General features: G+C 41.1%; 1 protein-coding gene across 6 annotated transcripts in view; it reads right to left on the reverse strand.

The window, feature by feature from the left end:
- The window catches only part of SBF2 (SET binding factor 2), a 491,808-nt gene that overhangs the window by 193,723 nt on the left and 274,689 nt on the right, over window positions 1-23,396 (reverse strand). For all 6 annotated transcript variants that reach the window (XM_090032682.1, XM_090032680.1, XM_090032679.1 and 3 more), the window contains 7 exons: window positions 17,157-17,289; window positions 15,172-15,280; window positions 13,725-13,838; window positions 11,335-11,412; window positions 9,408-9,521; window positions 8,132-8,260; window positions 7,112-7,210 (listed from right to left, as the gene is read on the reverse strand). In XM_090032682.1, coding sequence (XP_089888808.1) covers window positions 7,112-7,210; window positions 8,132-8,260; window positions 9,408-9,521; window positions 11,335-11,412; window positions 13,725-13,838; window positions 15,172-15,280; window positions 17,157-17,289 — 776 coding nt within the window. The remainder of the gene's footprint in view (window positions 1-7,111; window positions 7,211-8,131; window positions 8,261-9,407; window positions 9,522-11,334; window positions 11,413-13,724; window positions 13,839-15,171; window positions 15,281-17,156; window positions 17,290-23,396) is intronic.

Genomic DNA, 23,396 nt, shown 5'->3' on the forward strand with positions numbered 1-23,396 from the left:
AAATTTCACAAGGTAAAAATGTACCAATGTGTATTTCACTTTGTTACTACAGGAGCAGGTGTGGATATGCTTCTGTAACTAAACTTTCTACCAGTAGGGAAAATCAAGATACTATATAGGTCATTACTTGAATTTCAGAAGACATAGATACAGGGCCGTCCCTAAGGGGGTACAAATTGGGGCAACTGCCCCAGGCCCTGTGCTGGGGGGCGGGCCACAGAGCAGGGTGGAGCAGCGGCAGCTTTGTGTGCAGCCACTCGCTACCTGCCCCCTACTGCAGATGCTGCCACTGGCATCAGCGGCGGCAGCTTCTTTGGGTCCGGGGCCCAGATTGGAGAGGGGGCAGGGCCCCACATGGGCTGATTTGGCCTGGGCCCCACATCCTCCTCAAGTCAGCTCTGCATAGATAAGATGGACCAAAGAGGAAAAGAAGGGTGCAACTATGTGGGAAAGGCATAAATAACAAAAACTTGGGAGAAGTCTCTGAATAAGACAAAATGGAAGAAAGTTTGCAGGTTATCACATCTACCCAATGCAAAGTTAATGGCTCCCTAAAACTATTAGGAGCATAGGAAAGTAGGGCTGGAAACAGACCCCTGGTCAAGGCACGATCATCCCTGACTAAACTATGCCAGCCAAGTGTTTGTCTAACCTGCTCCTGAAAATGTTCAAGGATGGAAATTCCATGAGTTCTCTAGGTAGCCCGTTCCAATGCGTGACCACACCCATGGTCAGAAAGTTCTTCCTAATCTCTAACCTAAATTTCTTCTGCTGCAACTTGAGGTCATTGCTCTTTGTCCTGTTCTCTATAGCCAGAGAAAAGCCCACCTCCATCCTCTATAATTGTCCTTCAGGGATTTGAAAACTGTTATCAAAAATCTCCTTTCAGTCTTCTCTTTTTCAGACTAAATAACCCTAGTTCTTTTAGCCTTTCCTCATGAGTCTTACTTCCCAGGCACCTAATCAGTTCTACTACTCTGCACTGGACTCCTTCCAATCTGTCCACGTTCTACTTGAAGTGTGGGGCCCAAAAATAAACACAGTATTCCAGGTGAGGCCGCACCAGTGTTGAATAGTGTGGAAGATTCACTTCCCTTTACCTGTAAGTGACATCCTGTTAATACAACCCAAGATGCTGTTGGCTTTTTTTGCAAGAAGAGCACGCTGTTGGTTCATATTCAACATATGCTCCGCTATAAGCCCCCGGTCCTTCAGTACTGTAGCCTAGCCAATCATTCCCAGTCTGTATTTGTGCATGCAATTATTCTGTCCCAAATTCAAGACTGTACTTGTCTTTGCTGAATTTTATCTGACTGGTTGTAGATTATTTTTTCAGTCTACCTAGGGCATTCTGGATCCTAGCCCTGATATTTTTCAGGTTCTGCTTTTCTTCCAGTCCGAAGTGGCCTAAGAATCCTGACTTCCATCATTCTCCCTAGAATAACAGTTCTCCTTATTGGCAGGAATTGTACTATACTCACTAAAATGTCTCTTTTCTCATCTTTATCCATTGCTCTTTTATTTCATAGGCGTTTTGGAATGTATTCACTAAAATGAATGTTTTCATATGATTGGGACCACTGTTCATAGCTGCAGTGATTTCTGAATATGCTTGCTCCATGAAAAGCATTTAAAATTATTCAGGATCAGTTGAATTTTTAAAAGGTGAAGAAGAAATGCCAATTCACATGAACTTATTGTTATGAGTTACTACCAATTTTATAGTCTAAAGAAAAATAAAACAGAGGCAGACCCTTTAGGTAAAAAAGAAATTTTGTGCAACTATATTCACAGCAGCCCACGAAAGTAACAAATTTATCCTTTCCATTAGTATGACCTCTGCTTTAGTGACTAAATAATTAATATGACAATGGCCTTAAATTTCAGTCTCCATGTTAATGTGCATATAACATGCAACACTAATGATAATAATTTAATAAGTTTCTCTGACTGCCTTGTCTCCTTGGGATATCTCATTTCCAGGGATCCGGGTTTTCCATTTTCCATGGAAAAAAAAAGAAAAACATAGATTTTCCCTTTTCTCTGAGGAAAAAGTGGGTCTCTCATTTGAACAGTGAGACCTGTAGATTTTTAAGTTTTGCAAAGAGCTCTCTGCAGGCTGGCAGAGTTCCAGCTTGCAAGCAGCTAAAAGGGAGCAGGAGGAGGGCAGTCGGGCAGGGGGTGCCATGTATATTTATATGCATATGGCTGCCAGGCAGCCTGGAGAGCAGCTCCTGTAGGTAAGTGGCAGTGGGAGATTGAGGCCCCTATAGGAAGGGAGAGAGGAAGGGAGTTGGGCAGGGCTGGGACTACTACCTAGTTGGGTGGTGAGTGGGGTTTGGGGCCTGGGGCTAATGCATGGCCGCAGGGCCCCGGCAGGGAGTGGGACAGGGCTGTTGGTGAAACCAGCTTCCCATCACTGCATGTACTCTCAGGGGGGCAGGGGGGAGTCCTGCCTACCAGATCTGTGTGTGGGGAGGGGTTGGGCATGGGCTGTTTGCTGGCAGGCTCAGGCCCCCACCCTGCTGTTTGCTGCTGTTGGTTCCACTCTGCCCGGACAAGGTGTCCCTGGCATGCTTCACTGGGCTGCGTAGGTCCTGGGGGAGGACAGCAGGGTAGGAGCCTAAGCCTGCAGGGGGCAGCCCATGTCTGCCTCATGCACAGATCTGGGGGGCTCAGGTCCCATCCCTGGCCATGCGTGTAGAGGCAGAGAGATGCCCTCCCTGCCTGAACCCACAGGAAGCAGGCAGCAGGGTGGGAGCCAGGTTCCGCTCCACTACAGCAGCCACTGCCTCCTGCTGGGGGCAGGGGGCTGTGGACCTGGGTCACTGGCCCCATAGTCCTGGCAACCAGGGGCCCCCTCTTGCATGGCTGGGGAGCCAGGGGGTTGTGGGTGGGGGATGAGGGGCACCAGCAGAGCTGGAGGGGCAATGGGGGGAGTGAGGGGCATGAGCAGGGCCAAGGGGCTGTGGGGTCGGGGTGAGGGGTTAGGGGCACCAGCAGGGCCAGGGGACCTGTGGGGGGTGGGGAGTGAGGGGCCTTTCATTTTAATCACTGATTCAAGGGGGTTTTAGCAGAGATTTGTGATTTTTTTTTTTTTAATCAGAGAAACCTAGGGTCCCTAGATTTTTTGTTCTGGCTCTGTGAGCTGTCTTGGAATCTCTCTATACCACTACTGCTTTGATGGTTACTCTCAGATGCAGATTTATATAACCTACCTCTGATTTGTAACATTTGAAATCCAGGAAACACCACTTGATCATCTTGTCTGACTTGCATATCATAAAAGGTCAAATTTCTCCACAGGTTCTCCCTATGTAAGTCCAATAACTTTTTGATATGATATCTTCAATCAAGAGATACAGAATCCACCATTTCCCTTAACAGTTTGTTTCAGATACCCTCACTGTTAACATTTTGCATGCTATTTCAAATTTCACTTAGTAATACTAATACGTTTAGTATTAATAGCACTGTAGTCCATTGGCCCTGATAGACTGTCAGATTAACTGCAGTACTTACTCTCCCCTTGGCTATATTTTGGGATACACTATTAACCAGGCTCATAAGATTACTAATTATTTGTAGTGTGGTAGCACCTAAGAGTTCTACTGATCAAAGTCCTATTGCATTAGTGCTGTACAAATGCAATGAGTTAGCAAAAAATACATTACACATGAGACAATAACTAGATACAAAAAGAAACCTCTAGGAACACCAGGTAACAATGAGGCTGCACTGACCAGCATGAGAATTAGCAGTCAGCCTGTACTAACTTATCAAACCAATATTAAGATCCTTGTAGGCAAATATGCAGAGGAGAGTTTTAAGGAGAGATATTAAACAAGACAATAAGGTACATGTTGGTGATGGAGGCTGGCATTATAAATGGAGCAGAGGTAGACAATAATATTTGAGCAGCGTGCAAGAAATGGTAAGTAGTGGAGGGGACAGGCGAGGAAGTAGGGATGACTTACTCATGCTGTGTGTGAAGACAGCTGTTAGAGAAATGCATCGAAGTGAGTGCAACGCTTGAACCGATGAACCAGAAAAACAATTTTTATAGCAGCACTGTGAATGGATACGCATGGAACAAGGCTCCATTTCTCATGGTCAACAAGAGATAATGCAGGAGTCACGATGAGAAATAATCATGACGGGAAGGACCCGTTTGTCTGTATGACACTGAAGCACTTTAAATTTGAAACACATCTTATTGGAATGGTATTTGAAGTGCTTCAAAAAATATCTGCTTCATCAGGTTTTACCTTAATTGAAACAAATATGTACTGAATTCAAGTTAGGAAGCTTTGGGCTATCTTAAAATTTGTGTGGTAACATACAGGATGTATGGGTAGTGGGGGGATTCTTAATGAATCAAGTCTTTCTCTCTCAGATACTTCCAGGGGAGACTACTACCATTTAATATGTAAGCAGAAAAGTCAACTGACAAATTATATTTAAGACCTTTTTTCAGATGATGTCAACGTGTGTCATAGCATATTAGAATCGCACATGTGTCACATTATATATTTGTGTAAGAATGTTAAGAAAACAAAATCACGAGGTCAGTCTTTAACAATTGTTAGTTTTCAATTTCCCAGCCAATCAAACTTGGCTGAACCTACAGTATTGTTGTAGCGTAGTATCACTAGCTTTTCATTCCCACAGCCTTCTACAATTACCAAGATAGAAGAGGTTTTGCTAAAGCTTAAGCAAAAATGCAAGTTTAAAAATGAAAAGATCTGGACTTGAATGGAAACTGATAGTTTAATGTACAGTACAGACTTCAGAAGTTTTCCTACTAGGTGGCCAAGAGAAGGAAGTAGAGGGGCCATGAGGAAGAGAGCAATTTAGAGGGTGTGTAGTTCAGTGAGATGGCTGCTACCCTAGAAAACCATGGATAGTGCTTGACCTGTGGTATGGCAACGATTTAAAATAATAGCATTTAAAATAAAGTTAGAATATCAGGATTTCATCCAAAATAAAAAGCAAATGGGTCACCACCGCTTTAAAGTGTGGTTGAAAAGAAATTAAGAATACAAAAACAATTCAGCATTCTAGATTGTAAACTGGTGTTTTAGGAAACAAAAACTGAGGATAAATTTAGAAGCACAATGAAAATAAAAAGATGGTAGGCTGAAATTTTCAGGCCCTTTTTAAAGGAGAAAAAACAGAGTTTCTAGTCCTCCAGCAGAACAAGAAATCTAATAGGGCTTGTATTAAACCCTGCTACGAAATGCATTCAGATTTCCAAAGATAAACTATACCAAGACTATTATCGTATAAGGGAAACATCTAAAATGCAAAATTTGGCTCTGCAGGTTGGTCAAGGCACTTAGCTTGAAAGCCAGGTCTCTGGGCACTGCTGATCTTGCCAGCTAGAGCCTGGGTTTCTTACTTCCTGGGTGAGTACCCGAACCACACAGTTATTGGCACTAAACCATGGGAGGGCTATTGTCCTCCTTGTCTTCTGCTTCTGTTTCCCAGATTTATACTCATGTATGTGCCCAGACAATGCACAGCCTACTACATTTGCTCAGATGTCAACAGTGCAAAGGAAGGGCCCAAACCAGCTAGGTGCCTAAAAAAAAAAGCCTTTAGATTCAGAAAGGAAAAAAAATTCTGCATTTAGTGGGTGCTGACAAATAAAGTCCCATGAGTGGGAGCACCCCCTCAACCCAACAGATGTTCACCTGTCTGGTGAGGGGCAGGAGAGGAGGAAATAGAGCCTGCCTGCAGGTTAGCAGCAAGCTGAGGAGCCACCCTGCTTCCCAACCAAGGAACTGCCCCTGTCCCTAGTAGAGATGCACCAATATATTTGTCCATATCATACTGGCACTGATAAAAGGAAAATTGACATTATTGGAAATCAGCTTTTATTGGCCAGTATGGCTGATAATGTCACTGATAAATGCCCCATACATGTGTGCAGCCACAGCATGCACGTGGGCAGGAATGCAGCCTGGCAGCTTGGAGAGCAGCAGGCCCGTAAGCTGGGGGTGGGGAGAAGGGGCAGATCGAGGATCCTACGGTGAGGAGGGAATGGGGCAGGGTCAGAGGCAGGGTGCAGGACAGAGCTGCGGGATGCATGTTTGGGAGGCACAGGAAGGGCGGGCCCTGTTGCTATATGCACGCCCCAGAGAGACATGTACCCCCTAGAGTTGTGTGCAGGGCAAAAGTGGGCTGCCCACTGCGGGCTCAGGGCTGGGGGCTGTGCTGGCTTCCTCCTGGTGGGGGGGCTGGACCAGGGCTGTGCTTGGGGGGCAGGGGTGGGGCAAGTGGGGGTGGCGCTGGGAGGGGGACCTAAGGTGAATTTTGGGATGGCTATGGCCCACCCCATAGCCCCCCACTTCCAGTGCTGCTGCCACCTGCCCCACCTGCACCTGCCCCACCTCCACAGCATCAGCCCAGCCTCCCTGCCAGGAAGAAGCTGGAGCAGCCCTTGGTCCCAGACACACAGTGGGTAGCCCAACCTCACCCCATGCACAAATCTGGGGGGCATGTCTCCCCCATGCCTCCCCTGGGGGCATTCACAGCAGGGGGAGCCACTCTTGCCTGCACTTCTCTCTGCCCATGGCTTAGTCCTCACCATGGAGGCCTTGATCTGCACCCCCATGCTCCTTCCCTCTCCCATGCCCTTTCCATCCCAACAGACTTACTAGCCAAACACTGCTCTCCCCAACCTGCCAAGCTGCATATCGGCTATTGCACTGCTGACACTGCTACAAGTAGGGGTAGGCTGCATTAGCCCAGTCCCATATATGTGAAAAATTAACCCTAGGGAACACAAGTTCCCCAAGGCACTGTAAAACAGAACACCTTCACCTGACAACTCTTTTGAGAAGGGTTAATTTTTTGCATAATTGGCCACTTTAAAAGTAGTCTGAAGCTATGCACGTGTCACAGCACAGCTGTAGAGTGATTTCAGGGACCTGATCATGTGAGAAATGTAACTTCTATCTGCGCCCAGTGTGCTTACATCAAGGAGTTTTCTGCCTAACTTTTGGAACGTACGTTGTGCATCATGAAGTTATCACGTTAATGTAGTGAAGTATTATCAGTATGATCAAAACACTCTATAGCCAATACAGGGATACAATAAACTTACATTTTTTAATAGTTGTTCTGCAAGCTCTCGGACATGCTTCAGCATTTTTGGTGGATTGCCTTCATCAGCTTTAATTCGTTCCACTTCAAAAGCTACCAACTTACAACATGTTTAGAGATGTTAAAAAACAGCTTACAAAGATATCTTTGCTAATACAAAAGTATGTAACAATCATATTATCCCTAAAATACACCGAATTTTGGATAATGAAAGATCTCTTGCTTCTAGGAAATGGTACAGAATTTCCCAGGTGAATTATCAGGAATTTTTGCTTCTCTCTGAACCCTTAAAATCATATTCCTAGCCAACCAGGTACCAAAAAACCTATATTCTTAAAGCAGTCATTTAACATCTGTAATACTTTAGTCAGTATTTCTGTATGACATTATTCCCATATAAAAGTAATAGTGAGCTTTCTCATTTTTGTTACTAAACATTCAAACATCCAGGTAATAAAAAACGTTATTCATTGTGCCTGCATTTGATTCTTTTTTAGACAAAATTTTAGAAGACAGGACTCTGGGTGCCGATAAATTGAAGATCCCATTGCATTTTTATAATAGAAGATATCTGCCCCAGTTTCCTTTGCCAGGCATGTATTCCACGTATTTTTATATATATATATATTAATGTATCGATACATTTAATTAATATTTCTTTCCAGAAATTTTCTTAAATTATTCAAAATAATTCTGGACTAGAGCGTTACCCATTATAAAGTTCCAAATATAACTATAAAAACAGTATTACAATGACTTGCACAAGTTTAACCTTCTTTGTGAGCTCTCCTAGTGCCTTTATGTGTGTAAAATTATATACATTTATGTGGGTTATAGAATGAGGACTTTAGAAGACAATATATTCTATATATTTTCTAGTGATCTATCTGCAAAAGTCCTATTTACGATACAATATGATATAGAAGCTTTTAAATAACTTATTTCTAACATACTGAAATATCCAACCTAAAATTTTGACGTCTTTGAATATAATATATACCTTAAACAATACAGTGCTTACCTCATCAAAGAGATCACAGGATCTGTAAGGAGGGCCTCTCTCTGACACAAAACCAGCAAATGCCATTCCACTGAGGACTTTGGTAAGAAAGTCATTCTCAATCAAGCCTCGCTGGCCTAAGAAGGCTGCCTGCAGTGACAGTAGACAGGAATTTACCACTTTACAGTTATCAAACCTTGTCAAAACAAATACTCTTATTTCAACTCTTGGATCCTTCATAGGCAAAACATTTTTTTCCGCTTATTACAAGTGCAAAGTACTTGTAAAAATACTGGATGTGAATTACATATCTTTTAAACTAAATCAAGCATATTGTAATTGAGAGCTGGTTAGCTCTCAAGTCAGACAGAAAATAGAGCAGAATGGCTTCCTTAGGCTAGAAATAGATATCACTGTCTGAAATATCAACTGTGCTGGGATGTGTTGAAACAGCAGCTGATCTGTTTCACTGGCTGAAAAACACATTGTGGGACAAGGGGCAATATGACATCCTCACTTTCCCCACTCATCTAGACTCATCCCCCCACAATCTCAGGGGACAGGTCTGAGTAGGAAAAAAGTGGGGCATTCCTAGGGCTCTCAAACTAATTCTCATTGCACCCCATGATGGCTACATGGTGCATGCTCACTGAGGTCTCTGAGCTCACCAGCATATCAGTACAACTCTTGCCCAAGCTCCCTGAGCTCACCCGCAGGTCAGCACAAGCTTTTGCTGCAGCCTCTGCTTTCACACAACTTTGAAGCCTGGGGTGCAGGGGAAGATGAGCACCACAGCTGCTTGTCTTCTTTTCTTCTCTGCCACTGAATTCAGTGGGGGTTGGGGAGAGCAAGGGAGGGCAAGCTGTGGCACCACTTAACCTCTTCGCTCCAGAGCTATGTGAAAGCAAGGGCTGTGGTAAGCTGAGAGCACACAGCATATACAGAGTTCTGGAAAAAGTGGCACTACTCGCCTTGCCAAGATGCTGAATCCACCTATGATTCTAATTATACAGTAACTCTATTCTTTTAACTGTAGGTTTAATTTCTTGAAATTCATTAATTACTGCCCAAGTTATATTTTGTGGGTTTTTGCTTTAAATTAATATGTATTCTTTACTAAACTGTTATATTATGTCCACTACTTGATTTGTAATACCAAAATTATCACCCTTACATAAGATAGCAACTGTATGGCAATGTAAAATTAAATTCCAAGATTTGATATTTGAAATGGCTTCAAAAAGTAAGTACATGAGAGACATTTGTATACATAAAAACAAACTTATTTCTCTTTTACCTTATGGAAATGAATCACTGGTTCAGCATGAATTCTGATCAGCTGAAGGCATGACCTGTATCCTTGGAAGAGTTGTGCAAAGAATCTCAAGAAAATTGCTCGCACTTCTTTATCCTGACAATGAAAATGGAATATCTTGGAAACAATATTTTATCTATAATTCTTCTTCCTCAGCCCTATTATCACACAACGTTACAAACTTTTATTAATTCTTCAAATACAGCAAAAATGTTCAAACAATATAATGTAGCTTATATACCAAACAGAGACTTTCTTATATTTTTATTTTATATACAGATACACACTTCTATATACTTAATTTGTCATTTGGTATAAGAATCACATCTGCTTCCGATCACTTCGTCATTTTATACTACTATATTTCACTTTGCCACCTAAATAGACTCTTAGCCAATCAGTTCTTCTGGCATCCAAACTGCGAGTTGTTTTAGGACTCCAATTTTATGTCTCATTCAAATGCATTTTTAAAATACGACCTTTCACTTGAAAAATAAAGGCACTAAACACTTCTAGAGCAAAGTTAATCTGAAACAAACAGCTAAAGCTTGCAATGGATTGTCTTGGAAGTAGATTTTTGTACTTAAATATAAACTTCTATCAATTTTTAGATGCCTGTGCTGGACTTCACTGTAAGTATATTTGGTGGCATTCTCCCCATTTATAAATTAAATTTAGGATTCAATAAAAGCTAGCCTTATTGGCAAATACAAGCTTATTTTAGGCGTAGACAACACTCACCTCTGAGTAACTTCCAGTAACTTGTACCAAAAATTGATGACAAACAACAAGAATCAGTGTTTTTTATGTTAAAAAGAAATTATACAAAATTATAGGGATTAATATTGCGATATGAACCATGCCAATTTACAACTATGCCACCCACCCATGATGACAAACTGGCTCTAATTATGTCAATGTGAATCAATCCAGCATTGATTTCAGCAAAACCAGCGGTTTACTTTTAGTCTTCAGGGATGAAAAATAAACCCAGACAGAAGTAATTTTTTTAATGCTTCCAAGTGCAATGCACCTGGAAATGCATCTAAAAAGAAGCGTTTCAGCCAGACACATATGTATGGCCTCTGTGGCTCCACCCAAAACAGACACAGATGCATGTTACCATAGCTTTTCAGCCAGGGGCACTAAAGAAGGCAGAGGATGTCTTCCAGAGAGGTAGGAGAGGGGCTCCCCACCACCCACATTTTGACTCACCAGCCCCAATCTCCCCTCTCTCCTCCTTCCCACTCACACAGTGGACAGGTAGAAGGGACTGGGCTGAGGACCCTGAACGTGTCTGTGAGCTCCCTAGCCCTGCCACCTCTAGCCTCAATTCACTCTACCTCAGCAATCTCCCTCTCTCTGGAGGAAAGAGGCAGAAGGGACTGAGAGTGAAAAGCTAAGCACTGCCAGTGAGGGGACGCCCCAATGAGGAAGCAGCCAGGACTGAGGAGTGAGATCCAGAGGCTGTGCAGACTGCAGGCTGTCACTCAGTATCTGCAAACTGTCTTTGTATAGATGCAACAAAAAAAAAAGCAAAGCTCTCCAAAATGGTACCTCATTTAAAGACGTACAATTTTGCAGAATCTCTGTTGCTTTTGGAACATTTCAAAAGGGCATATACACTTTGAGTTGGAGCTTTTGTCCTCTGAAATGTTTCAAAGGCATTTGTAACATTTCCGTTTTTACTTCTGTCCATACCGTTACAGGTGAACTACAAAGAAACAGGAAAAATTGGAAAGATGTTGCACTTGTAAATTAAGTCATGCTATTTTAACCTAGACACTGCCTACACTGTAATGGAGAATACAGTAAAACACAGAAATATAGTTTCTTAAGAAAGCTTATTTTAAAGAATTAATATTGTTCTATTAAGTAAAAAAAATAGTCATAAAGGGGGAATTTTTACCAGCATTTTTGAATGTGATAAAGCTGTTCGTGGTGGAGGGAATGCATAATCTGCTGTTTCCAAATCAGGATGCAAAACCTAGAACATTTTTAAATGAATGAAATATTCAAGTAGTCTTGTACAGGAAGCAAAAGTTCCCTCCCACCACCCCTGATTCCTTCTTATTCATAATCATTGCATTATAGATGCTTTAAAATAAAACACAAAATTAAGTCCTAACTGCTGTGCAGAGATAAGGGATGAAGTATCTTTGGGCAATAGATGGAACAGATATTATATACAATAGACTTTAGTAGGTGTGGAAAGCCCCCATATCTATCTGAAATGTCTCAAACAATGGTGTTAAATGAATACATTAATTTATGTCATTATCATTTCTATCCATTTTTCATAACAAATTCAGTTTTGTAGAGATTTATAGCTAGTTGACTTGCAATAACTGTGAGATGGAATGTTAAAAGAAAGTTCTAAAACACGAATGGAAAATCTTGAGGGTAGGATGTTTGGGGTATGTGTTAGACTTTTATTGTTTTTTTAAAGGTTAACCCTGAAGTTGCTGTTGCTTTGCAGATAGCATTTTCTTGTGCATTATGTAGAAGCAATACTTACTGATATGAATTAACAGAACTGAATGTTTATATGTTTAACTTTACACCTGGAAAATGGATTACATTTGCAAGTCTGATTTGTAAAGTTACTAGTTAATAAATACTTCTAAGTATTAATTTGAAGTTCTATAACATCTTTTGCCCAACCATCTCAATATATTTAGTAAGCATTAACAATCTTCAGAAAGCCTGGGTGAACAGAAGTAGTATCTCTGTTTTACTTTTGTAAGTGGATTCACTGCAGTTAAGATACTCATCCAAGTTCAATGACAAAGCTGGGGAAAGACAATTAAGTTGTCTCAGATATATTATGCCCAGTAAAAATGCTCCCTCTCTATTGAAATTATAACCAATGGTTTCAAACATGGCTAGTTATTTTGGGTTTCCATCTTAGCTTAAAAGATCTAATTCTACATAAATTCCTGAGTATCCACTAAAAATAAAACACCTTTAACGTGTTTTATATTGGGATTCCAACACTGAGGCATGTACTATGACTGGGCACTTGAAAATGTTGTCCTGCTATGATTACTTTGTTTAAGTAATAACTAAGCTATTTTATTTTTTTAAGTCCTAGAGCCTCCATATTTCACGTTCTAATGTTGGGACAGTGCATAAAATATGAATGCACATTCTCAATATCAGTGTTGCATCCCACTGTCTTTTTTTTAACTTCTTGAGGTTAGAGCTTTTGCCTGAACCACAGGAAGATATACATGTGAAATGACCATTGATGACCTCCATTGTGGTAAACCCATAAAAGGGAAAAGGAAAGAGAGGAGGATGACAGCAGGAAACCAAAGTACATCACCGCTGCTATAAAAACTTTGGTGGTAAATCAGTCCCTGTTTGGGATTGTTCCCATTGGTTAGACCAGCTATGTTTAATATTGAAACAAGTGCTTTTCAGTTTTTGAGAATGCTGGAAAAAGACAATTTACTTTCAATGACAGGAAACTAAACCACTGTTGTGGTGATTCCTCACTGTGCAATGATAATCAAGCATAAAATAATATGTACTGCAACAGGTCAGTTCTTCCATAACAATTCTTGAACCACGCATTCTAGTAATTTAAAATCTAAGTGGATTTCTTGGAACTCTGCATCCAATTATAAAGAAACCAAGGGAAAGAATAGTAAAAGCAGCTGAATACCAGTAACAATTGTTAGAACAGTAAGGTTGAGATGTCATATGAATCACATTATTAGGAAGGAAAAAGTAATTTTCTTCCCTTGGAGTTTGAAACTATAAGTTAGTTGTCATAAGCTATAAATGAATGTAATGGTCTGAGGTATTAATTACAAATTAAGATAAGAGTTCTTTTAAGAATAATTTTCTTAGTAGAGTAATATATGCAGTATTAAGCATATAAAGTTGAGTTTTTAGATTCTAGAAGGAGCATAGAAAATGGCAGCAAGGCCCACTTCAGGCCTGATTCTGCAAAACTCTCATTAAATTTAGCAAGGAGCAGCTTTTAGGAGGAAGGACTTCATAAACTGAATAGGATGGGTCAAACAGCATTGAAATAAATTCACTAGCTTCAATAAAGTTGATCTTAAGAACATCAAGGTAGATGTTTGCCAAAGAGCAGAATAATGGGCTTCTAGGACATTTGTAGAATATTTTCTTTAGAATTCTATGTATTTATGGTACTCAGCCAGAATGCATTTAGCGATCAATTATTTTTAAAGCTGCATTAGTATTTTTTTAATGTACTCATGATTGAATGTTATATTTCTTCTGTTTACAAACTGGAAAATTATATTAGGAAATGTGACTTACTAGAGAAAGAGCTGTTTGAGTTTGATGCAGCAGTGGTTCTGGGAGCTGAGAAAGATGAATACATTCAGGAATTTTAATCGTGCCTCCATCAAGATCTGCTATGATTACATCTAACTGTAAGAAACAAATAAAGGGCTCATATATAGTATATACCACAAACAGTTAAAATAATAGATTATATTTCACATGTCCCATATAGATCAACTTAATGAGCTGAAATAATATTACTTTGAATTAAAAAAATTGAACACTTCAATAATATTAATGAATCTAACCATGAAACACTTTGTGAAACAGAAAGAAGTCTAAGTTTTTAAGTACAGCTACTCCTTGCTTAATGTTGTAGCTATATTCTTGAAAAATGCGATTTTAAGTGAAATGATGTTAAGCGAATCCAATTAGTTTACAGTAGTTACCTACTAACAGGCGGTGGCCAAACAATGTTATAACTGAACACTGCATGACTTTAAACAAGTATGTTTTCTCATAGATTGATGACATAATAACAAAACAATGTTAACCAGGACAACGTTAATTGAGGAGTACTTGTACTCACTTTGGTATAGCTAACATCTGATTTCCAGAAATGCCAAGTAAACTTAATTTTAATAAAGTCTGTATAATCTTCAGATACTTAGTCCCTCTGAAAATCAAGTTTAGTCTCTCCAGAGGAGTGCTTAAAAACTGAGGCACCCCAAATCCAGGACTGCTTAGCAAATGCTGATCTAATGGTGTGGACAAATGTACACTTGCTCCTGAAGCAAAGACAACTGCTACTTGGAACATACATGCACAGAAACAGAATACAAACCTGCAATACCCAAATGTAGTTCTATAGATGTCCAGAAAAGACACCTACACAGAATGCTATCCTAGGTGTGCATAAACCTGCAAATCCGCAGTAATACAAGTGCAGCAAAACGACTGCATCTTCAACCCTGCTTCATTCAAAGACAAATTTAGCTCGCTGACACAACTACAGGCTCATGCACACCTACCAACTACATCATAAAAGCTACTACGTGCTCCTAAACACTAACCTCCCATCCTTTTTGAAGCCACTACAAATGTATATTTGACCGTAACCTAGGTGATTTGTCCAAAGTCACAAAAGAAGTGTGAAGAACTGGAATTAGATCCCTGTTTTGTGAACTTCACATCCTACAATCATGGTTTCAAATTTCTCTCTCTCCCGATTTATTTCCCACTGACAGCTTAGCTATCTGGGCCTTTGTGAAAAAAAAATGGACAATGAAGTCAATCCTTTTCTTTCTTTTATCCTTCTCTCCCCTTCTTTTTATATCAATTATCATCTAACTTTATCTGCTGATACTTTTTTATGGAAAGAATAGTTTAAACTAATAAAGCTGGAAGCACAAAAAGAATCCCTACTTCCAAGTTTCACAAATACTATAACACTGACAATATCCTCGGTAGGTATACTTACAAGCTCATGGATGTCATTACGAAAGACAGAATGTACACCAATAATAAAAGGAGTTGGTGAACTGAGAACTTCCAGCAGCTGTGCAGGGAGAATTGGAATATAGGGATAACTGTGAAGAGAATGAATTCATAAAAAAGTTAGTTGTTTTTGTCTACCCCATCACATGAGGAAGTTTTTCTTCAGCTTTCTTTTAGCTACTCAGTTTACTATAACTACTTAATATTTTGTTAAAACAGTGGAGTATTTTTTACCTTGATGAGAACATATTACACTCAATGTTAAGAGTAGGGATGCAGTAAGGAAGGCCAACCGTGCCTTGTCATGCATCCACAGATGCATCTCAAGCAGGTCCAAGGAGGTGATCCTCCCCCTCTATGCGGCACTGGTCAGGCCACACCTGGAGTACTGCATCCAGTTCTGGGCGCTGCACTTCAAGGGGGATGTGGACAACATGGAGAGGGTCCAGAGGAGGGCCACTCGCATGATCAGGGGGCAGCAGGACAGGCCCTACGAGGAGAAGCTATGGGACCTGAATCTGTTCAGCCTCCAAAAGAGAAGGCTGAGGGGAGATCTAGTGGCCTGTTACAAACTAGTCAGGGGGGATCAGCAGGCATTGGGAGAGTCCCTGTTCCCCCCAAGCACTACCAGGAGTGACCAGGAATAACGGTCACAAGCTGGCAGAGGGTAGATTTAGGCTAGATATCAGGAGGCGCTACTTCACGGTCAGGGCGGCTAGGATCTGGAACCAACTTCCAAGAGAAGCGGTGCAGGGTCCTACCCTGGGGGTCTTTAAGAGGAGGCTAGATGAACACCTTGCTGGGGTTGTTTGACCCCAGTACTCTTTCCTGCCATGGCAGGGGTTCGGACTAGATGATCTACTCAGGTCCCTTCTGACCCTAGAAGCTATGAAACTATGAAGAGGACATTCTGGCATTAAAATATCAGGAAGTCCATAAAACCGCTAGGGATAATCACAAAGGACTTGTAATTCCTTTATAAAATGTTACTGCAAAATAAAAACACTTCCTATTTTGGAAAATATATGTAAAGTAAGAAAAAAAGGCATCAAAATATACAAATTAATATGCCTCTTATTGGTGTCTTGTATTGAGCACAGAATTATTTTTATTGATTAGATCATTTATGGAGAAGATTTTGAGTTTTAAAAGGCTAGTAATACTTGACAGAGAGAGCACTGAGTACAATATATAAAGCAAGTTGTTGCCTTTGTACAGTGGCAGTTAAAAATAAAATCCCCACATATAAAACATTGTGAATCAGACACTATATATTTGGGACTAAATTGAGAATGCTGAGCTATTGTTACTTGTGATCAGAGCCTCACTAAAACCTGGATAAAAAATAATCATTTAGTTCACTACAGCTCTAAAAGATTAGACACTGTTTTCAACAACAGTAAGGAACAATGTTTCAAAATCCACTTTCATTTTTTTAAATTATTGGATAGTAAAATAAAAGCCTGCCTTTAAATTTTTTAAACAATACAAGACTACTGCAAATTTAAAATGAGAAGTATCATTTGCAAACAACTGAATTATAATTGTATTACTTCCATCTGGGCTACACTAAAAGCATGCTTTGCTATCTTTTAATCCAAAAATGTGGGTTCTAATCTTGAGTTCATAAGGAATTTATTGATTGTAGTATGAATACTTGTAAACATTAGAAAACTATCAGATAGGCTGGTACGGATTACTACATTATTGAAGAAGTTTACAGTTAGAATTAGTGTTGCTGATAGGATTTCTATTGTAGTTTTGTTAAATTATTTAAAGCTTAAAATGTAATGCTCATGCAACCAGCTTCTTCATTAATGAACTACACCAACTAAGCCCCAACTGTTTTTACTCATGAAAGTAGTCCATTCCCTTACATGGTACTGCTCCCATGATTAAAACCAGTTTGCAACATTAAGGGTTTTGAAAATTAATTCTGAAGGGTCAAAACTGTCTAACAAAACTCACCTGTATTTCAGAGGAAACATTAGAGATTCCAACGCTCTACAGGCATCACTGAGCCTTTGGAAACTTGCCGAGTGAAAAAGAACCTTGTTTTCTGTCAGGACCGCACAGAACAAACTCAGTACATTTTGGATTCCTTAAAAAAAGGATTTAGAAATTCTGAATACCTTGGCAACACAGAATAAAGAATGAAAATTAAAAAGTCAATTTAGAAAAAAAATTGTATTACAACTATGAACATGTTACTTTTGGAATACTATACGCATGCTTGTAGTGTGACAAAAAGATAGTATCTGCACAAAAATGGCAGATCTGACACAAAAAGAAGTTTCTGTTTAAGAAGCAGACCCTTATCGCCAGGGCAGTCTGAATGTGTTCATGTCCCCATAGCACTCTTATTTTTATCTTATTTTTCCAGCAGTACAAAGTGCTGAGGCACTTGTAGTGTTGTAATATATGTGTCCCTTAACGCTGTGATTTTTCTCCCTTTTCTTTAAATTGTCAGTTTTGTTGGTTTTCTGCTTTAGAAATTTGTACATCAGTTGAATATTTTCCTGCAGTTATAATTTCTATTGCATACTTTCTTTTTCCATCCCATTTCCAAGGACTTCCTTTTTGGAATACAAAACCCAACAACACTTGTGTAATGCTGCACGTGGTATTACGCACAAGTCTTTATTCTGAAAGTCCAATATTGGTGGCTGATCCAGGCTTAACTTCTAAACCCTTCTGCAATATCTGTGAATAAATCAGACTAGTGACCTTGACTTACGATGTTTGCCTGCTAACACATTCATACTTTATCCATAAAGGTATATTCTTGGAATCATTAGGTTAAATGAAGTCCAGTATTGACTTTGCATATGCGTGGAAATATTTAAAGGACAGCTGACTATTTAAACCACAGGTGTCAAACGTAAGACCTTTGGGCAGAGGGTGGGTCATCTGGCCTGTGGGGATTTAAATCACAGCAGCCAAGAACCAAAGAATTAACGCACCGCCACTCAACCCCAGCACTATAGCTTCCAGAGTCACAGTGCCAGGGTGGCCAGCAGCCAGGGGGTGAAAACCGCCACAGATTTTAGTGTTTGCAGTTGCTGTTGGTGAGTGAAATGGGCAGCGATCACCCCCTGGCTGCTGGCCATGCTGACACTGCAGCTTCAGCAGCTGTGGCTCTGGGGGGGTTCAGTAGCAGCAGCAGTGTTAATGTGTTGGCTGCTGGCACTGACAGAGCAGTGCCAGATTCCCTGTGGTTCACGTCCAGCTCACAAGAGCCCAGGGTTCAAATGAGTTTGACAAGCGAAGCACTGTTTAATTAAGACTAAGGACCAGATTGTAAAGCAAATTAAAAATAAGTTTTGTGAGGTAAGAGAATGGACAACAGACTACCTAGGTCTGGGCTGTTTAATATCTGAGCAGTTGGGGTCTGCATATGGCTTCTGCCATAAAATGTAAGTGTTGCAAAAGCCCCCTGGGATGCCCATGTATGGCCAGTGCAGGTCATGACCTCATGGCCAGTATTAGCCACCCTCACCTACCACGGGGACAAGCGCAAGCTTTCCCCACCTCTCCCACCATGCGTACAGCACAAGCCCAGGCACTGCTGCACAGGCAATGGGCTCGCTGGGCTCCCTCCTATCCTGCTGCCCTGCTGCCCTGCCCCAGTAACCTCAGCTGCTGCAGCAGAAGGAACAATGCAGCGAGAGGAGGCTGAGCAGCAGGGTAGGGAGCCCGAGCCCACAGCATGCACCCACCTATGCCCCATGCACTGATCTGGGGGCATGGGTCCCCCTGACCCTGGAGGGGTGTGCGCCTCATCAGGGAGCCGGCTCCATCCACTGCCCAAGCAGGCAGCAGGGAGGGAGCTAGGCTTTGCTCTGCTGCAGCAGCTGCCTTATGTCAGGGACAGGGGGCTGTGAACCCAGGTCCCTGGCCCTGTAGCCCTGGCAGCTGGAGGCCCCCCTTCCAGCAGGCCTGGGGATGTAGAGGCCTGGGGCGGGGGGGTGAGAGGCACGAGCAGGGCTGGACGGGCTATGGGGCGGGAGTGAGGGGCATGAGCAGGGCCAAGGGGCTGTGGGGCAGGGAGTGAAGGGCACCAGTAGGGCTGGGAGGCTGGGGGGGGGATTGGGAGGCACGAGCAGGGCTGGGGTGGGGAGTGAGGGGCACAAGCAGGGCCAGGGGGTTGTGGGGAGGTGGGAGGTGGGGGCGGGAGTGAATGGCCTTTCATTTTAATTATGGACTTGGGGGGTTTTAATCAGACAATTTGCGATTTTTTAGCAGGGAAAACCAGGATCCCTGCTTATAAGGCATAAACCAAAAGTAGATTATAAAAAGATTATTAGAAATGATGCTTATAATATGTGTATCTTTACTGATACACTCAGGTCCCACCTACATGTTACACTTGCAGAGTGATTAACTTAAGAAGTTAATGACTTCTTAAGTTGTGACCTAGCCACACATTCAACTAATTAATGATGTAATAAAAGAAGGAAGAAGCCACCAAGTTATTCCACAAAAAACATACAGTAACTTTCTGGCTCATCCTTACCATACCATTAATTGAAAGTGTAGCCATGTGATCCCCTGACGCTGGGAGCCTCATCAGCTGACAGCATGCACCATATGCCCTCACAGCTGAGGGGCCTGCTACGTAAGATCCTGCCATGGCTGTGAGCCTTGTCAGCTGTAGGGCTTGCAGTCATGGGAGCTTTCTACTTGCTTTCTACTTGCTGATCTCGATCCCGGGCTCCCCACTGCACTGGCAATAAGGTATGATTGGAGCTATTCCTCAGTCTCACAATCACACCTCCTGCCATGCATGTGTGGCACATGGCAGGAGGCATAATTGTGTGGATCATGCATCACGCCTTCGCCTGGACGGCTAGAGGGGCCCTTAAAGTTAAATACAAAACTGAAAATGGTTTTATATCCATAACTCCATCCATTCCTTTAACAATTACAGAAACAGATGCTAAACAAAAACACAACCTTAGTTTCTGTCCCATAAAAAGTATCTAGGTAAATTCTCCTTGCTTACATGATTTTCATCTTTTACTAATCCTTTATTAAGCTGGTTAAGTTTATCCAGCCAAATGGATAAAAATCAGCTTCTCCAATAACATTATTAAAAAGGTGGAAAAAGCATTTTAGATTGCATCATCATATTCTTTCTAGAATCTGAAACAGCTTTTCAGCTGACTTCCAAACTATCTTATATAGTTGAAGAGAGAGGCTGCAACTAGATTTAGACAGACTGCAAAAGTGGGCAGATAAGAATAGGATGGGGTTCAACATAGACAAATGCAGGGTGCTGCACCCTGGGAGAAGGAATCCACAGCATACATACAAGCTAGGGAGTTCCCCTCTTGACAGAGGTGGAAAGGGATCTTGAAGTCATTATTGACTCCAAGATGAACATGAGCTGCCAATGCCAGACCGCAGCCAGCAAGGCCAGCCATACCTTGTCATGCATCCAAAGGTGCATCTCAAGCCGGTCCAGAGAGGTGATACTCCCCCTCTATGCGACTTTGGTCAGGCCGCAGTTGGAGCACTGCGTCCAGTACTGGGCACCACACTTCAAAAGGGATGTGGCCAGCCTGGAGAGGGTTCAGAGGAGGGCCACCCGCTTGGTGAGAGGGCAGCAGGACAGACCCTATGAGGAGAGACTGAGGGATATGAACCTGTTCAGCCTCAGCAAGAGGAGGCTGAGGGGGGAACTGGTGGCTGCCTACAAACTCATCAGGGGAGATCAACAGCAAATAGGTAGAGCCCTTTTCTCTCCAGCACCACCTGCGGTGATGAGGAACAATGGTAATAAGCTGATGGAGAATAGGTTTAGGTTAGAGATCAGAAGGCAATTTTTTACAGTTAGGGTGGCCAAAATCTGGAACCAGCTTCCCAGGGAAGTGGTCGTCACCCCTACCGTGGGCAAACTCAAGAGGAGGTTGGATGATCACCTGTCTGGGGTCTTGTGAACCCAGCATTCATTCCTGCCTGTGGCAGGGGGTCAGGCTAGATGATCTGTTCAGGTCCTTCCTGACCCTAGCTACTATGAAACTATGCAGCTATATGAGTTTGCATACCTCTGCTAGTTAGGTCATGAGAAAATTACTGATGTTGCAGAATGCAGAATGACTACAACTCTTGAAAAACCCACAAGGATAACAGGAAGATCCCATAATCGCATTTTAGAAATGTTGGTCCACTGTTTTCTCAAAACTCATCATAAGAACATGTTTAGCTTTTTCACAAATCTTCCTTTTTCACGTTTCTCTTCCTTTCTCTCTAAAATAAGACCACTAGAGGACAAAGTTTTGCCCAACAGTATTGACTCTGAAATACACAGAGATAGACAGACTTTTGTTTTAAGCAAAAGTTTCTTTTGAATTAAAATGATAGAAAAGAGTCTTTTTTCCTATGTCATATTATGCAATGAAGTACTTTATTGCAAAGGTAAGTGTAAAAGAAATATCAGAATTCTGACACAATTGCTATTCAGTAAATTCTTAATCAGGACCATTTTTCCTTTGAAATCATTCTTGAGTACAGGTTTACAATCACATATCAAAGCACTATAGAATTCGAAAAGGTATACGATGAGCTTATATTGTTAAGATGTAGAAAGATAATTAAAGTAGGACTGACAAAAACATTGATAAGGAAGACAATAAGATTTACAGTTATAAAAGAACCTTACTATAATTTATAACTAATGAAGGGTTGCTATTGTCATGACTATATATAACATGTCCTTTTCAATATTGGTGCTTTTTTCCATGGACTATACTTTAAAATGTAATCATGTATTAACAGGATTATCTTGGAAGATTTCCATTTAAGTGTAGTTTTTACTGTGGCTGCAAGGAGCTCCTTGTTCAACAGTGATTACGAGGTAATTACTTTTCAGCTAGCTTCATAACCTGCGAAACATTTTTTTGTAATTATTTGTACTGGAGCAACTCTTAGGCAAGTTTAATGACCATGGAAACACTTGTATTTATCTAGCAAACTATTTCTGGTCTTGATGAATTGTTCTTAACGTTAACTTGTTTCACTCTTCTCCTTCACAACATTCAAATCTGATATGAACAACTAACATTTTAGGAGCCTTAAAAAAAGAAATTAAAAGTCCCAGTTTAAGTGATATTCGCTAGGGCTGTGTAAAATTTTGGCAGCTGTTTCATTTCTTTTTTGATTTGGACATTTTGACGGTCGAAACACCAAATCCAAAACAAAAGGCAGGGCTCCATTACAGCCTACAGCTGAAACAGTTGGAATTCCGAAACAGCTCCAAAAGAGTTTTGGCCGAAACAAAATGGGACAGTGATTCAAAACACCAAAACGAATCACTGCTCCTCTGAAATGCCAAATAGGAAACAAAACAAAACACAGCTGGTTTGGACAGCCCTATGAACTGCAAAACACTATCCCTCTGAAACACTGAATTCAAAACAAAACACAAGCATTTTGCACAGCCCTAGTTTTCACTATACATAGGCATAAGTACAGTATACAGACATTTATACACGCACATCCAAACAATTTGAATATGTACTCAAATTGCATTAATCTGTGCTTTAAATCTTAGTCGGGCATATATCTGTCCATCTATCATGCATTTAAATAAGAGCTCACACAAAAATAAGAGCACAAATAAGCACCTACATTGTCTGTGAAAATACTTAGTTGTAATATCCCATGCCATTTGAAACCTGAATTCAAAACTATGAGGGGCACAGGAGCAACTTGAGCTTTTAGCTCAAATAACTGTCTAGAAGCTGTAACCAAGAAAAACACTGCAACTGAAACAGAGGGGGAAAAAAAAAAGAGTGAGAACAGAATAATTGTACAAGACAATGTCATAGTCTGCTAGGGATTATCAAACTGCACAGTATTTTGCAGCTGAGATTCAAAGCCTGTCAGACATATTAGCATTCACCCATACCTCTAACAGTTTACAATGTCCAAAATATAAATCTACCTGAAATGCTTCTGTCTAGAAATGGTTTTTTCGGTAATGATCCTGGACTGGCTGTAGGGAGCTTTGGATTTGGGATGCCTGTAACTTTCACTTCTGGAATATTTTCCTGGATTCTATTGCTGGTAAGAATCTCAGTTCATATACAGTGTGCTGGAAGTGACATGGGTCATAACTCAATGCTGAAGTTGAGGTGAGTAAGCATTTTTCTACCTGATGGAATTTGATCTTGGAAACAAGCAAAAGGGTCCCATAAGTTTTTC

This window comes from Crocodylus siamensis, chromosome 2, assembly GCF_052110815.1.
Source record: "Crocodylus siamensis isolate JL-2025a chromosome 2, ASM5211081v1, whole genome shotgun sequence".
NCBI classification, from domain to species: Eukaryota; Metazoa; Chordata; order Crocodylia; family Crocodylidae; genus Crocodylus; species Crocodylus siamensis.